Source organism: Delphinus delphis, chromosome 19 (genome assembly GCF_949987515.2).
Source record: "Delphinus delphis chromosome 19, mDelDel1.2, whole genome shotgun sequence".
Lineage (NCBI taxonomy): Eukaryota > Metazoa > Chordata > Mammalia > Artiodactyla > Delphinidae > Delphinus > Delphinus delphis.
This window is the reverse complement of record NC_082701.1, coordinates 30,045,392-30,063,211: the sequence shown is the minus strand read 5'-3', so window position 1 is coordinate 30,063,211 and position 17,820 is coordinate 30,045,392. Positions and strand designations below refer to the sequence as shown.

Below are 17,820 nucleotides of genomic sequence, written 5' to 3'. Positions count from 1 at the left end.
TAAAGTGGATTGGTGGAGGACACTGAATCCTCAGTGATTGGAAGTTTTGTTTTTGTTTTTTGGGGTTTTTTTGCGGTATGTGGGCCTCTCACTGTTGTGGCCTCTCGCATTGCGGAGCACAGGCTCCGGACGCGCAGGCTCAGCGGCCATGGCTCACGGGCCCAGCCGCTCCGCGGCATGTGGGATCCTCCCGGACCGGGGCACGAACCCGTGTCCCCTGCGTCGGCAGGCGGACTCCCAACCACTGCGCCACCAGGGAAGCCTGATTGGAAGTTTTAATTAGCTTTAACAGGCTACTGGGAGGTGCCATAGTATAGCAGTGAAGTTGACGAAATCAAAACCATACTTGAGGAAGATGGTTCTGGCTACCTTAGTCTGTGAAAAAGACTAGTTTCTTACTTTGTAGATTAACTAACCCAGGTAATTAAATATTAAGTAAGTATCTGTTGTTCAGGGTGTCCCGTCATGCAGCCTGCTCGATAGAGTATGTGGCCCACAGTGGTTCTAGCAGAGTTATCCATAGGGTTCCCATTGAGCTTTTTGGGCCTATTTGAGGATTAAACAGGGATGTGAAATATTGGAGAGAACTTTACTTGGGTAGAAGGGAACCTATAACAGATATCAGAAACAGTGACAATATGGCCATATCGTTTAAGTAAGTATATGTAACTTCATTTTATCTTCCCCTAATCAGATAGTTCAGTTTTAGTACAATAAAATGGACAGTAATTGAAGAGGGTTTGTAAGTAACAAGTGCTAAGATCCGGATGCAGGCAGTCTGACTCCAGGGCTTGCATTGTTAACCACTAAGCTATATGCTACCACTTTAAGAATGTTAAAGCATTTTGTAAAAAAAATTTTTTTTAAACTACTGTTTGCCAATGAATTATGATACCCTAAACTAGGAACTACTGCTCAATACTCCATGTTTTTTATGTAAAGAAGTAAATGAGTATCCCTTGTAGTAATGTTATTTGGTTACCCAACAGGCAAAGGACCTGTTTGCTAAGGCTCTCTCCAAGTACTAAAGGAAAACAACGAATATAAACAAGCAGGGGATCTGGAAGTGCTCTGGATCTGAAAGTTCCAGAATGCTCTGTAGATGATGAATTATCTCAGTAATCTGGTGACAGAAACCTAGCTTAGTTGGGCCCCAGGTCTCCAGTCTGTTGCCACTCCAAGCACCCAATATTCAAGTACAGATTACTCCCTAACAGTTACCTCTGTGTCTTTGCTGATACTGTTCCCTCAACAGAGCACCCTTCTCTGCTTAGGCCATTTGAGCTGGGCATAAACGTTTTTACATGCAAGATAGACCAAAATCTGATGTATTTTCTAATGCCCACAGGAGATGCTGAACATAAGCCATATATCTGTGGGGATGCAGATTCTGCCTCTACTGTTCTGGATGGAACTGAAGACTACCTCATTCTGGCCTGTGATGGCTTCTATGACACCGTGAACCCTGATGAGGCAGTGAAAGTTGTGTCTGATCACCTGAAGGAGAATAATGGAGACAGCAGCATGGTTGCCCACAAATTAGTGGCATCAGCTCGTGATGCTGGGTCAAGTGATAACATCACTGTTATTGTGGTATTCCTGAGGGACATGAACAAAGCTGTAAATGTTAGTGAGGAATCAGATTGGACAGAGAACTCTTTTCAAGGAGGGCAAGAAGATGGTGGGGATGATAAGGAGAATCATGGAGAGTGCAAACGCCCTTGGCCTCAGCACCAGTGCTCAGCACCGGCCGATCTAGGCTATGATGGGCGTGTGGATTCGTTCACTGATAGAACTAGCCTGAGCCCAGGGTCCCAAGTCAACGTGCTGGAAGACCCAGGCTACCTAGATCTCACACAAATAGAAGCAAGCAAACCTCACAGTGCCCAGTTTTTGCCGCCAGTTGAGAGGTTTGGTCCTGGTGCACCAAAGAAAGCAAATTTTATTAATGAGCTAATAATGGAGAAAAAATCAGTTCAATCATCATTGCCTGAACGGAGTGGTGCTGGAGAGTTTCCCTCTTCTTTTAATTTGGGTTCAACAGGGCAGCAGATATGCAGAATGGAGAGCTTGTCTCCTGTTTGTTCTAGGTTGGAAAATGAACAGTTCAAATTCCTGGGAAAGAGAGTTTCTAGATTGTATCGTTTACACTACCACTACTCAAAGAGGCGGCACGGATTCAGATTTAATCCAAAGTTTTATTCTTTTCTCTCTGTTCGAGAGCCTTCCCACAAAACAGGCACTAGCCTGTCCTCACTTATTCGAAGTGGGAAGAGAAATAGGATGTTAAGAAGTTCTCTGCCATGGAGACAAAACAGTTGGAAAGGGTACAGTGAAAACATGATGGGGAAGCTTAAAAAGAGTAATGCTATTCCATACCCAGCTCTTCCCTGGAGTTTTAAAATATAATAAATAACCTTCTCTTTAAAGTAGGCTAGCTAGCTCTCCCCCAGTAAAGACATCACTATCAGAGTAGAAACAAGGTAGACATTTCTGAAATATTGTGTGCTTCATTATGAGCCATGGATGGCTCAACTCTTAAATGTAAATAGATCTCTAGGAAACTCACTACAGTGTTTTCAGTCTAATAAAAAAGTACTGGCGGTTTCACTCGCAAAATTATACACCTGGTCCCAGTGACGTGTCTCTGTACCTACGTACCACCCCCACCCCATGACCCTTTCACGTCACTAGTGGAAGCTTGCAAGTTGGTTATTTCAGTCAGGAGATACAGTGTTGAAATCTCACAGCAGGTGAAATCTGTTCTGATGTGCCTAATAGATCTCTGGAAAACTTAATGCAGAATTAGATCTAGTTGGGGAATGTTCCTCAAAAGACTGGGGACTATAAGGGAAAGCCCCTCCCCTTTTTTGGTAGGTAAAAGGCTAAAAGCCACATGGGTTTTAACTGGTAACAATGAAAGTAGAAAACTAGTGTAAAAATGTCATATTCTCAGACTTGTGAGGTGGTATATAGTCAAACAGATTCACTAATTTTTTCCTGTAACATAGAAGACCAACAATGAAAATTTTTTGAATTAAAAAGTATTTCCTAGGGCTGTAGCTATTTGGGAGTTTCATAACCTGTTATGGTGCTTTTGACGGAATTATTATTTTTTAGAAGACTGCTGTCAATTGGTTTTAACCTATGATGCTAATGTGTTTTTCACTGTACCTTCATCTCAGGAGTAAAACTTCTTTAATGGAGATGATTTCAGGTACAGATATACTAGAATCAAGTTGCCATTTTAAAAGAAAATCAAATAGTATTTCTATTTTTTTCTGCTTTTTTTTTTTTTAAAAAAAAGTTCAGACAGCAAAGGTATGTACTACGATCAAATAAAAAGTGGTGTTGGAGAATGAAAAATATTAGTTTTAACTTCTATAAAATTGTTTCCCCCAAGGGAATGAAATAATTGGTGTGGAAGAGGCTGAAAGTACTGCCTAAAGTGAGCCCAGAGGCCAAGTGCAAAGGAGAATGCAGATTACTGCAGCTGAGGTCTGTTCAGTTGTAAATTTGAGTCCTGCAGCGTCAGACCAAATAGTATACGTTTCTCTTTTCAATATTTATTTACATTTGATACTCTGAAATTGTCTGCTTTTTGTCATTTCTACAGTTTCAAGTCAGAACCATATCTGCAACTAGAGGCGGCAAATAAACTAATAATCAGATTCATTCAGTGAGGCAGCCTGATCCTTTGAGAATCGTGTCTCCACGTGACATTTTACCCTCCCCCAGTCGAGCATGGAGCAGCCACGCCAATGCACAGGAGCTGCCTGCTGCAGGGCTCACTCCCTCATACTGTTGGGAGGTGCTAAATGCTCTTGCTGGGAAACGTGCACTGAGCAATCCTGTTTTAACATAATACTAACACACTAATTACTTTATGTTCCCCAGACTCATAATGGAGGACTAAGATTCCTGGATCTTAAAAACAGAGGACTGCAGCGTATTTTGGGGTGCCAGTGTAGCTATATCAAACAAATAAAAACAGATTCACTTTAGCAACAGATTGATAATCTACAGATCTTACTTTTTAAAGTTTGGATGTAAGTAGAGATTTTCAGTATTCGTTTTCCCTTATTTTGAAGTCATTTCTTCTCCAGTCTTGTGACACATGGCTGAAAAGGAGGGAGCACCCATGGCTCCAACCGTAGTACCAGAATCTTTTCACCATCCTGATGCTTTACCCCCATACATGGACCTCACTCACATCTGTCATTTTTGGAAGCCTAGATCTTGTTAACAACCCATCAGGTGCAGTGTCAGTTTCAAATCAAATTATCATCTAAGGAAGCAAGAAAACAGAGGCAGCAGAACACTGGTATATATTATAGCCCAAAGCACTAAGCTAAGTTAAAATTTTTTTAAAGATTTTTCTATAGTTGTCTATTGCTAATGATTTTGATCAGAATAAAGAAGGTGAAAGGAAATAAGGTACAAATGACAGGTTTTTTTCAGTGGGGAAAAATGGATGAAATTGGGACTAAGAGACCACATCTTTAAGGGTCTGAATTTTGTAGGTGTAACTACATAAGCAGTGTTAACTCCATTTCTGATACCAGTAGCCCTCTAGAAAATAAAGCAAAGTAGTTCTAGTGTGGTCACGTTATAAGCCAATATTGTGAAAAAATAGCAACTACTATTCATTTGTTCACGACATGCATATTTATAGAATAGTTAGGTACCACTTGTAAGGTAAGTAAGTCCTTTAAAATTCTATAATACATATTAAAGTAGTGGTTATTGGTCTGATATATACTGCTCTTGGTTCTATAAACTAGATAAAAAGCAGTGCTTTGTGAAATGCAGTGTTATATCTTAATGCCACTGGTGATAGAAAGTAGTTCCCTTCAGTTCAAATCCTGTGCCCTCATCTGCTGCTTGCTGACGTAAGCAATAAGTCCCCCCTCTTACTAATGGTGTCTACACATTTCTGTAACTTGTATTTAATGATGGTGTATCTGGTGATTGTAAAAATATTAGACAGATATAAAAGTATATAATATATATTAACCGTTAATGCTGAGGTACAGTCTGAATTACGTGTCTTGTACTTTTATTCATTGTGTAATTTAGTGATGGTGGAAGTTCTACATTCAGTCCTTAAGATGGCAGTATCCCTTTTACAGTTTAACATGATCTGCATCAACTTGTTTGCTTGCTCAAGTTTTGTTAGAATAGGAAATAATAAATATAAAAAAGAAAGTGTAGTACTGGTTAGGGAAACAGACTTCAAGTCACTAACTGAAGTCAATACAAACTCCTTGTACATTCACTGTGAGTTTCAAAGGGAATCAGTCCCTAATTTAAAGGTTTCCTTTGTTCACTTTCTGGATGTGTACTTTTGAGGGATATCTGAGGTTAAGCAACATTACAGCACCAAACACTGGGGCTATTAATCCCATTTAGGTCTGTACTGAAAAGGATGGTGGAAATACATGTATATAACTTTTCTTTACCTAAAAGTGCCATCCATTGTCCTTGAATTAATACAAAGTTACTGTTGCATTTAATTTAACTAGGAGGATCCTCGAAAGTTAACACCTTTTCCAAGGACAATGTCAACAATGTCAATGTCAACACTGAGTCTGATTCTGACCACATTTATAGTGGTACTACAATGTCAACGTGGTGGTATAGTGTCACACTGCATCTTCATGACAACCATACTCCTTTGTTGGAACACTGTGCCAGTAAGAAGCGCAACATCCAACGGGCAGATGAAGTGATGCATAAAGAAGTTAAGTGTTTACAGATACAACTGCTGTGGTTCCAGTACTTCCTTCCCCATCAAAGGCTTGCTGAGGCTTTGTGAGAAAGTGATCTAAATTATTATTTTAATGTTTGTTTAAACATAATTTGTTCACTCAGTGATCATTCACACCGAAGCAATGCCATAAAAGTTTTGGTCATACCATAATTCAGGAGAATTAGTCTTTGGATCATAAATTAGAAAAAGAAAAGAACATGCTTCTTTTCACCTTTTAAAATCACATGACGGTAAAGGACAGATACCCACTCTTCCGTTCTGACCCGTGAATAGCTTAAATGCTTTTTTCCAAAACAAGATACTTCCAGTGTTATGACTATTTCCCAGAAATGGTACTGTGTTGAAAAATAATTGTTACTTCCTCTAGCAGCATTTTATCTTGTTTTAAAGACGACTATATTGTACTAATCAGAAAATATGAACTAAGATAGGGAGCTCCAGACTGACACAGCAGTTGTTCTGGAAAAGGAAAATACTCTGATAAACTTTGATGTATGAAATAACGTACAGACACGTCAGTGTTACCTCTTACTCTAGGTGCTCTTTGGTGAGAGACAGGCTTTGTTCTCTTGTTCATGACATTTCTCTGCAAAGAATTCTCTATGGAGTGGAGCAAATGAAGTGAATCATTTCTTACCAAGCAAATTTATCAATTTATAAATCTTCTCTACAGCTCACTTTTGAGTTCAGTTGTAATCATGAGTGATCCTTCATATTTTATTAAAACTGTTCATTCAGGTAAGAAGTATGTTGAAATTTTGCCAATATCTTAATAAAACCCAGCAACTTAAAACCACTAGGCATTTGTCTTTTTTATTCAAAGGAAGGTTATTTCGTGCTGGGATTTAGGGTGATTCCCTCAGAGCTGAAAAGAAAATCCTGAGGTGGCAGTTTTCTAAACCTCTTAAAGTGGGAACATTTTAAAAAGAAAGTTTGCTAAGTGCTGCTACAACTGTTATTCTCTCCCCAGAAAATCCAGAAGAGATATAGCTCATCTTAACACGTTTCCCCCATCAGTTTAAATGTTGGGGGCAGCGGGTTATCCTAAAAGAGATGAATGAGGAACAGGACCTGCCAACGGCTAAGTGCTGACTCCTCCAATCTCCAACTACTTTATTCTTCATACTCTGCGTCCAGCCCAAGTTCTTGCCTCTCCCTTAAGTCTTTCCCCTTTTCGTTTCAAACTGGAAGAAAGGAAATAATCAGGTGAATTGCGGCTGAAAGTCTGTCAGGAAGAATGCTTTAAGAGAGTAACAGGAGATAGAAAGAAAGGACAACGTGGGGGACAGAAATAAAGCTGATAAAACAAGACATCTCCATCTAAGGGAATGGCATTAAACCTGAAAAATGAGTAAGTAAACCTAATCAATACACTGCATTCTTACCCTCCTCTCCCCACCATTAATTCCTAGAAAATTAATTTCATAGTTAAAACAACCTTAAACTCCTAATTACTTAAATTCATTCAAGTACTTAGTATGACTCTATATAGACCCCCAAAGAAAGAATAATTGAGAAAACAAAGTGAAGGTCTGCAAGAATCATGTATTTGCAAGAGTTTGCTAAAGCAGCGAATGAAAGAAAAGCAATATTATGATAAGTATTATTTATACTTGAAAAAAATCCCCTATTAGTATTCTTAGTTCAAAAGGAACATGCCTTTCTGAAGCAGTAGCACACAGCAAGATATTAAGCAAACCACTAAGTATACTGAACTCATTTGAATTTAATAGAAATGTATCTAAATTACCAAATTATCAAGTATGATTGCCTGAAATAAGGTGTTTAATTGTTCATTTCCTTTTTCCATTACAAGTTTGTCCTCTGTCATTTTAACAGCAATTAGTAAAGAACACGCTTCTATTGCACTTTAGGAAAACCTACTTCTGCTTGGCCAAGGAATCATCTCATGGAAGATCCTTTTTAATTTATATTTCAAACAAATCTAATTCCTCTCTGAGACCCAAAACTGTTAAGTGGTGATCAGGAGAAAAGTGCTCTCGCCCTGAGCAGCTGGGTTTAGCATCCCTCTTATGCTGAGCCTAAGACCCCCAGTCATGAAACCTCCAGATGAGATGTGCCCTGCTTCATGGTGCAAGCAGGGGCCCTTCACACACAGGTTCTGATTTTTCTTATCCTGCTTTAGGACTAGGGAAAAAATAAATGTGAAATATGTTAGGAATTATATGTATTTGGAGAAACCATGTTTCAAATGAGTAACTGGAATTTAACCAAAGATGAAAAAGTTGTCCCTGCCAGTTGTTAACACTGGGAGATCCTGGAGCTAGGGCATTCAGGGTGGGCAATTAAGCCAAATAAGAGTTGCTGTGGGATCAAATGAAACTGAATGGCAGGGAGGCACATAAGGAGACAGACTTAACTGCCCTGCAGGACTCAGGCAAGGGCTCTGGCTGGGCAGAGGCTCTGCAGGAATGGAAGAGAAGACTCTCTGTAATAGGAAAAAACACATAAATGTGCCAAGTGGAGAAAAAGGTTTTTAGAAACAGAGCAGTCCATATAATTTATGTCCCAAACTATACAATGACAGATGTCACCGTTTGCTCTTAACCCTCCCTAGACAGAATTTTAAAACTTCTATGAAACTTCTCTAAGACTATGAAGCCATGTATGGCTATATGTTAATATGGGAACTAGCGATAAATGAGGGGAAATCTAAAAATATCACTATGAAAGGACTAAGAGGAACAGAAACACACGCATGGCTCTTTCAGTTTTGTACTTCCCAAACTTTTCTATAATCTTATCACCTTTATAATTAAAAGAAAAATAAAAAATTCTTTTGGATAGAAAACTAAGAATGGCTCATTACTTTCTGAATTGTGAATGTGAAATTAATTATGCTTATGTTTTTAATTCAAAAAATATAATTATATATATTTTGAAAACCACAGTACTTCCAGCTTCCAATTCTGAAATGTAGAGCTAAAGGGAATATTGCTTCCACCCTTACAAAAGAAAAAATAAATAAATAAAAGTCCAGATTAACTTCAAATTATGACTTTTTTCAAACCCATCAGAGAGCTGAGGTTGCAACTGGCCCAAATCTAAAGAGGGGCAGGCACCTGCCTGGAAAGACGAGCCGTCGGCACTCGTTTACATAGGATAGCTATAAGCAGACACTGGAAGAAACTGTTCAGCATGAGTTAGTAATGAACTGGTGCTGACAGGACAGTGGGAAGTCCTGGGAGCTGCAGAAATTAGTGGAGTCTGCACTCTCTTGCAAACTCTACCAGGTGCTCAAAGAAAAGACTGGAAAGGGCCCTAAGGGTCAACTGTGGTTCAGACCCAGCAGTGGGATGTGGGAGAGTCAAGAATCAGACCTTTTCTCCCATCTCTCCTACATAAATGTTATTCTATGGGGGAAAAGGGCCACAAATGCTGCCACCCTTAGGGTACCTATGAAACGTCACTGCAGCTGATGAAAGGGAACAGGGGAGAAAAACCCTACTCTTGAGGAGGCAGGAATATCACGGGGCCTACAACTAGCTGTGGAGGGGCAAGTGTATCAAGACGCAGTAACCTGAAACACACAGTGCCTAAAGCTTCCCCTTAATCCGAGAATGTCAGTCCCTCCCCTGCCTCCAGTCAAGCTTCAAATAACAGAACACTTCTGGGAGAAGGACAGGAAAGCAACAACAGCATCAGAGACTTAACAACTCTCTGAGGCACAGTACAAAGGGAAGCCCTAAACTCAAGGTCGGAAGAGACACTGCTCTGGTAATCCATCCCCAATCAGGAATGCAATGTATTGCTATAGGAACTTGAAGCCACTAAGGTTAATCACAGCAACCATGAACCTCAAACCAAACACAACTTCTAACTAGATTAATTCAAATTCTGCAGTAAAGGTCTAAGCAGCAGGAAAGGCCTGCCCATTTTTAGGCAGAAAAACCATTCATCAATCTACTGCCCTACACAAAATGTGCCGCTTTCAACAAAATACACAGATGCATCTGAAAACAAGAAAAGATGTGTTCTTAAGAGTGAATTAACCGGGGTGGTGGGTACTGGCAGGGAACCTGCCTCTCCCAGGTTCTCTCCAGGTGGCCTCCCCTCCCAGCCCCTCCTTGGGGACCTTTGTAACTTGAGCCAATTAAATTTGAGCTTGGTGGGAATGTAAACTGGTACAACCACTATGGAGAACAGTATGGAGGTTTCTTAAAAACCTAAAAATAGAGCTACCATATGATCCAGCAATCCCATTCCTGGGCATATATCTGGAGAAAACCATAATTCGAAAAGACACATGCACCCCAATGTTCACAGCAGCACCATTTACAATAGCCAAGACATGGAAGCAACCTAAATGTCCATCAACAGAGGAGTGGATAAAGAAGATGTGGTACGTATATACAATGGAATATTATTTAGCCATAAAAAAGAACAAAAGAATGCCATTTGTAGCAACATGAATGGACCTAGAGATTGTCATACTGAGTGAAGTCAGAGAAAGACAAATATCATATGATATCACTTATATGTGGAATCTAAAAAAATGGTACAAATGAACTTACTTACAAAACAGAGTTTCAGATGTAAAAAACAAATTTATGTTTGTAAATAGAAAAACAAATTTATGTTTGTAAATACCTACACAGTAGGTCCTTAATTAGTTACCAGTGGAGAAGGGGGTGGGGAGGGATAAATTGGGAGATTGGAATTGATATATACACACTACAATATATAAAATAGATAACTAATTAAGGACCTACTGTATAGCACAGGAAACTCTACTCAATACTCTGTAATGACCTATATGGGAAAAGAATCTTAAAAAGAGTTAATAGATGTATATGTATAACTGATTCACTTTGCTGTACACCTGAAACTAACATAACATTGTAAATCAACTATACTCTAATAAAAATTTTAAAAAAAACATGAACTCCAAAAAATAAACAAACAAAAACAAAAAAACCACACACAGAGTGAAGTAACCATCAGAACCAGAATCTGATATGCCGAGGATTTTGGAGCTGACAGAATTTAAAATAACTATGGTTAATATGTTGTGGAAATGGTGGGCAACATGCAAGATCATATGGGTGATTTCAGCAAAGAAACAGAAACTATAATAGAAATACCAGAAATGAAAAATACTATAACAAAGATGATGAATGCCTTTGATGGGCTGATCAGTTGATCTACCATTGCTGAGAAGAGAATCAGAAAATTTAAAGATAAGTCAATAAAAATTACCTTAAGTGAAACACAAAGAATGAATGAGTAACAATGAATGAGTAACAAAAGCAAAATAAATCCAGAACAGAACATATAAGAGCTATGGAACAGTACCAGTCTAACATATGCATAACTGGAAACCCTCATACGTTGCGGGTGGGAATGCAACGGCAGTGCCTTCTGGAAACTCGGCAGTTTCTTATAAGGTTAAGCATATACCTGCCACATGACTCAGTGCAATGAGTTCTGACACCAACGACCTGGAGTTAGGTTAAACTTCACAGGTTAAAGGCAAAGTCAGCCACAAGACTGCTCTCACTTCAGATACCAGCTGCAAGTTTGGGGTCCCCCACCAACCCTCCCCTAGGTGTGATTATTCACTAGAACAACTCACAAAACTCAGGAAAATACTTACAATTCCAGTTTTATTATAGCAAAAGGATACCAGTCAGAACCTGGCAAAAGGAGAGACACGTAGGGTGAGGTAGAGGAGGGTTCCAGTGTGAAGCTTCCTTGTGATGAGGGCACGTTACCCTCCCAAAACATCAATTATGACAGAGTACTGCCAACCAGGGAAGCTCAGCTGAGCTTCAATGTCCATTACATAAGCATTACTGACTCACTAGCAATGAGTCTAAACTATTCAGCTGATAACATGTGACTCAGTGGCCCAATCCTCTAATCACATGGTTAGTCTTTCGGGCACGGCCAGTCCTTATCCTGAGTCATCTCATTAACTAAGCTATCAGGATCCACCATAAGTAACATAGACACTCCTATCGCTCAGGAAATTCCAAGGACTTAAGAGGCTATGTCCCCAGAACCAGGGATAAAGGCCAAATTCCTTATTACATACCCAGCAATCCCACTCCAAGGCAAACATTACCCTCTTAGAGAATGACAACTTATGTTCACACACAAAAATCTACACACAAATGTTTATAAGGTTCATAATCACCCTAAACTAGAAATAACCCAAATGTCCTTCAATGGGTAAATGAATAAATCGTATACATCCATACAGTGAAACACTATTCAGCAGTAAAAAGGAATAAAGTTCTGATTCACACAACAGGGTGGACGTCTACGCCTAGAGGGAATGCCAGACAGATACTTGTTAATTGAACCCCAGAGGTTTACCTCAATGGACTGTGTGAATTTGTATATGCTGCATATTTCTTTTTCTTTTTTTTGCAGTACGCGGGCCTCTCACTATTGTGGCCTATTGTGGCCTCTCCCGTTGCAGAGCACAGGCTCCGCAGCCATGGCTCACGGGCCCAGCTTCTCTGCGGCACGTGGGATCTTCCCGGACCAGGGCACGGACCCGTGTCCCCTGCATCGGCAGGCGGACTCTCAACTACTGCGCCACCAGGGAAGCTCATTTCTTACTATTTTTAAATTCACAAACAACAATACTTGAGGTGAGCTGGAGCCCAACAAAACAGACAGGACATGATTTTCTTCATCACAGGAGAACTGCTTTTGAGTACATCCTTTAGCTACCTACAAGTTTGTTTTTTTTTTCATGAAACCTGTTATCAACTTTAATTATAAAAATAGAGAATTTTATGCCAGGAGGGCAGTTACAAACCATTTCTTTAGAAGCTTACATTTTTTGCTTTTCAAGAGATAGACTTTATTCTTAATATAGAATCAGAAATCAGAATATGGTACAAATGGCTTGGGTTTCTAAAATATATGAGAAGATAATATACCAATTAAGTTCAAATAATTTTCCCTACAAAATTTTTGTGCAACCATAAAGAAATACCTTCAAAATCTCCTATAGCTATAACAACCAAAAATAGTCCTGCTGACACAGTGATCTTAAATTCCACCAATGTAAAAGGGTCTCAACCAATTCTCAATTCATCCAAAACAAGGGCAGCACTCCTAATTGCTTTTATACATAACTTGACAGCATAAGAAAAGCCAAATAAAATACTCAAGATCCAAAATGTATTATGGTTCAAATATCCCTATGCCATTATGGGGAATCCACTGACTAAAAAGACCTCAAGGTCATTAAAAATAAGAGTAAAGGTTAAGAACATTTACAATTTAAAAACAAAAAACACAATGGATACTTCCCCCAAATAAAGGACAGAAGGACACCTCAAAATGCTATTCTAGGAGATGGTTCAAAATGGCGGAGTAGAAGGATGTGCTCTCACTCCCTCTTGTGAGAACACCAGAATCACGACTAACTGTTGAACAATCATCGACAGGAAGACACTGGAACTCACCAAAAGAGGTACCCCACATCCAAAGACAAAGGAGAAGCCACAATGAGACGGTCGGAGGGGTGCAATCACAATAAAATCAAATCCCGTAACTGCTGCGTGGGTGACTCACAAACTGGAGAACACTTAGAACACAGAAGTCCAGCCACTGGAGTGAAGGTTCTGAGCCCCATGTCAGGATTCCGAACCTGGGGGTCTGGCGATGGGAGGAGGAATTCCTAGAGAATCGACTCTGAAGGCTAGAGGGATTTGATTGCAGGACTTTGACAGGACTGGGGGAAACAGAGACTCCACTCTTGGAGGGCACACACAAACTTGTGTGTGCATCGGGACCCAGGGGAAGGAGCAGTGACCCCAGGGGAGACTGAACCAGACCTACCTGCTAGTGTTGGAGGGTCTCATGAAGAGGCCGGGGGTGGCTCTGTCTCACCGGGAGGACAAGGACACTGGCAGCAGAAGTTCTGGGAAGTACTTCTTGGCGTGAGCCCTCCCGGAGTCTGCCATTAGCCCCACCAAAGAGCCCAGGTAGGCTCCAGTGTTGGGTCGCCTCAGGTCAAACAACCAAGAGGGAGGGGACCCAGCCCCACCCATCAGCAGACAAGCGGATTAAAGTTTTACTGAGCTCGGCCCACCAGAGCAACAGCCAGCTCTACCCACCACCAGTCCCTCCCATTAGGAAACTTGCACAAACCTCTTAGATAGCCTCATCCACCAGAGGGCAGACAGCAGAATCAAGAAGAACTACAATCCTGCAGCCTGTGGACCAAAAACCACATTCACAGAAAGACAAGATGAAAAGGCAGAGGGCTACATACCAGATGAAGGAACATGATAAAACCCCAGAAAAACAACTAAATGGAGATAGGCAACCTTCCAGAAAAAGAATTCAGAATAATGATAGTGAAGATGATCCAGGACCTCAGAAAAAGAATGGAGGCAAAGATTGAGAAGATGCAAGAAATGTTTAACAAAGATCTAGAAGAATTAAAGAACAAACAAACAGAGATGAACAATACAATAACTGAAATGAAAAACACACTAGAAGGAATCAATAGCAGAATAACTGAGGCAAAAGAACGGATAAGTGAACTGGAAGACAGAATGATGGAATTCACTGCCATGGAACAGAAAAAGAAACAAGAATGAAAAGAAATGAAGACAGCCTAAGAGACCTCTGGGACAACATTAAACACAAAAACATTCGCATTATAGGGGTCCCAGAAGGAGAGAGAGAGAGAGAAAGGACCCAAGAAAATATTTGATGAGATAATAGTCGAGAACTTCCCTAACATGGGAAAGGAAATAGCCACCCAAGTCCAGGAAGCACAGAGAGTCCCATACAGGATAAACCCAAGAGGAAACACACCAAGACACACAGTAATCAAATTGGCAAAAATTAAAGATAAAGAAAAATTAATGAAAGCAAGGAAAAATGACAAATAACATACAAGGGAACTCCCATAAGGTTAATAGCTGATTTCTCAGCAGAAACTCTAGAAGCCAGAGGGAGTGACATGATATACTTACAGTGATGAAAGGGAAGAACCTATAACCAAAATTACTCTACCCAGCAAGAATCTCATTCAGATTTAATGGAGAAATCAAAAGCTTTACAGACAAGCAAAAGCTAAGACAATTCAGCACCACCAAACCAGCTCTACAACAAATACTAAAGGAACTTCTCTAAGTGGGAAACACAAGAGAAGAAAAGGAACTACAAAAATAAACCCAAAACAATTAAGAAAATGGTAATACGAACATACATATCGATTATTATCTTAAATGTGAATGGATTAAATGCTTCAACCAAAAGACACAGGCTTGCTGAATGGATACAAAAACAAGACCTATATATGTACTGTCTACAAGAGACCCACTTCAGACCTAGGGACACATACAGACTGAAAGTGAGGGGATGGAAAAGATATTCCATGCAAATGGAAATCAAAAGAAAGCTGCAGTAGCAATACTCATATCAGATAAAATAGACTTTAAAATAAAGAATGTTACAAGAGACAAGGAAGGACACCACATAATGATCAAGGGATCAATCCAAGAAGATGATATAACAATTATAAATATAGATGCACCCGACATAGAGGCACCTCAATACATAAGGCAACTGCTAACAGCTATAAAAGAGGAAATTGACAGTAACACAAGAATAGTGGGGGACTTTAACACCTCACTTACACCAATGGACAGATCATCCAAGCAGAAAATTAATAAGGAAAGACAAGCGTTAAATGACACAATAGACCAGATACAGTTAATTGATATTTATAGCACATTCCATCCCAAAACTGCAGATTACACTTTCTTCTCAAGTGTGCACGGAACATTCTCCAGGATAGATCACATCTTGGGTCATAAATCAAGCCTCAATAAATTTAAGAAAATTGAAATCATATCAAGCATCTTTTCTGATCACAATGCTATGAGGTTAGAAATCAATTACAGGGCAAATAACGTAAAAAACACAAGCACATGGAGGCTAAACAATACGTTACTAAGTAACCAAGAAATCACTGAAGAAATCAAAGAGGAAATCAAAAAATACCTACAGACAAAAGACAATGAAAACATGACGATCCAAAACCTATGGGATGCGGCAAAAGCAGTTCTAAGAGGGAAGTTTATAGCTATACAAGCCTACCTCAAGAAACAAGAAAAATCTCAAATAAACAATCTAACCTTACACCTAAAGGAACTAGAGAAAGAAGAACAAACAACACTCAAAGTTAGCAGAAGAATAGAAATCATAAAGATCAGAGCAGAAATAAATGAAATACAAACAAAGAAAACAATAGCAAGGATCAATAAAACTAAAAGCTGGCTCTTTAAGAAGATAAACAAAATTGATAAACCATTAGCCAGACTCATCAAGAAAAAGAGGGAGAGGATTCAAATCAATAAAATTAGAAATGAAAAAGGAAAATTTACAACAGACACCGTAGAAATACAAAGCATCATAAGAGACGACTATAAGCAGCTCTATGCCAATAAAATGGACAACCTGGAAGAAATGGACAAATTCTTAGGAATGCACAACCTTCTGAGACTGAACCAGGAAGAAACAGAAAATAGGAACAGACCAATCACAAGTAATGAAATTGAAACTGTGATTAAAAATCTTCCAACAAACAAAAGTCTAGGACCAGATGGCTTCACTGGTGAATTCTATCGAACATTTAGAGAAGAGCTAACACCCATCCTTCTCAAACTCTTCCAAAAAATTGCAGAGGAAGGAACACTCCCAAACTCATTCTATAAGGCCACCATCACCTTGATACCAAAACCAGACAAAGATACTACAAAAAAAGAAAATTACAGACCAATATCACTGATGAATATAGATGCAAAAATCCTTAACAAAATACTAACAAACAGAATCCAACAACACATTAAAAGGATCATACACCATGATCAAGTGGGATTTATCCCAGGGATGCAAGGATTCTTCAATATACGTAAATCAATCAATGTGATACACTATATTAACAAACTGAAGAATAAAAACCATATGATCATCTCAATAGATGCAGAAAAAGCTTTTGACAAAATTCAACATCCATTTATGATTAAAAACTCTCCAGAAAGTGGGCACAGAGGGAACCTACCTCAACACAATAAAGGCCATATATGACAAACCCACAGCAAACATCATTCTCAAGGGTGAAAAACTGAAAGCATTTCCGCTAAGATCAGGAACAAGACAAGGAGGTCCACTCTCACCACTATTATTCAACAAAGTTTTGGAAGTCCTAGCCATGGCAATCAGAGAAGAAAAAGAAATAAATACAAACTGGAAAAGAAGAAGTAAAATTGTCACTATTTGCAGATGACATGATACTATATATACAGAATCCTAAAGATGCCATCAGAAAACTACTAGAGCTAATCAATGAATTTGGTAAAGTTGCAGGATACAAAATTAATGCACAGAAATCTCTTGCATTCCTATACACTAACAATGAAAAATCTGAAAGAAAAATTAAGCAGACACTCCCATTTACCATTGCAACAAAAAGAATAAAATACCTAGGAATAAACCTACCTAGGGAGACAAAAGACCTGTATGCAGAAAGCTATAAAATACTGACGAAAGAAATTAAAGATGATACCAACAGATGGAGAGATATACCATGTTCTTAGATTGGAAGAATCAATATTGTGAAAATGACTATACTGCCCAAAGCAATCTACAGATTCAATGCAATCCCTATCAAATTACCAATGGCATCTTTCACAGAGCTAGAACAAAAAATCTTAAAATTTGTATGGAGACACAAAAGACCCCAAATAGCCAAAGCAGTCTTGAGGGAAAAAAATGGAGCTGGAGGAATCAGACTCCCTGACTTCAGACTATACTACCAAGCTACAGTAATCAAGACAATATGGTACTGGCACAAAAACAGAAACATACATCAATGCAACAAGATAGAAAGCCCAGAGATAAACCCACACACCTATGGTCAACTAATCTATGACAAAGGAGGCAAGGATATACAATGGAGAAAAGACAGTCTCTTCAATAAGTGGTGCTGGGAAAACTGGACAGCTACATGTATTAGAACACTCCCTAACACCATATACAAAAAT

The 17,820-nt window shown here is 39.2% G+C and overlaps 2 protein-coding genes across 2 annotated transcripts in view; one reads left to right on the top strand and one right to left on the bottom strand.

Annotated features, from left to right (window-relative positions):
• The window catches only part of PPM1E (protein phosphatase, Mg2+/Mn2+ dependent 1E), a 196,518-nt gene extending 189,957 nt beyond the window's left edge, over window positions 1-6,561 (top strand). The window contains exon 7 of the mRNA XM_059997312.1: window positions 1,349-6,561. Within this exon, the coding sequence (XP_059853295.1) occupies window positions 1,349-2,409 (1,061 nt within the window). The 3' untranslated portion in view covers window positions 2,410-6,561. The remainder of the gene's footprint in view (window positions 1-1,348) is intronic.
• The window catches only part of TRIM37 (tripartite motif containing 37), a 155,867-nt gene that overhangs the window by 19,079 nt on the left and 118,968 nt on the right, over window positions 1-17,820 (bottom strand). The gene's annotated exons all lie outside the window — the stretch shown is intronic.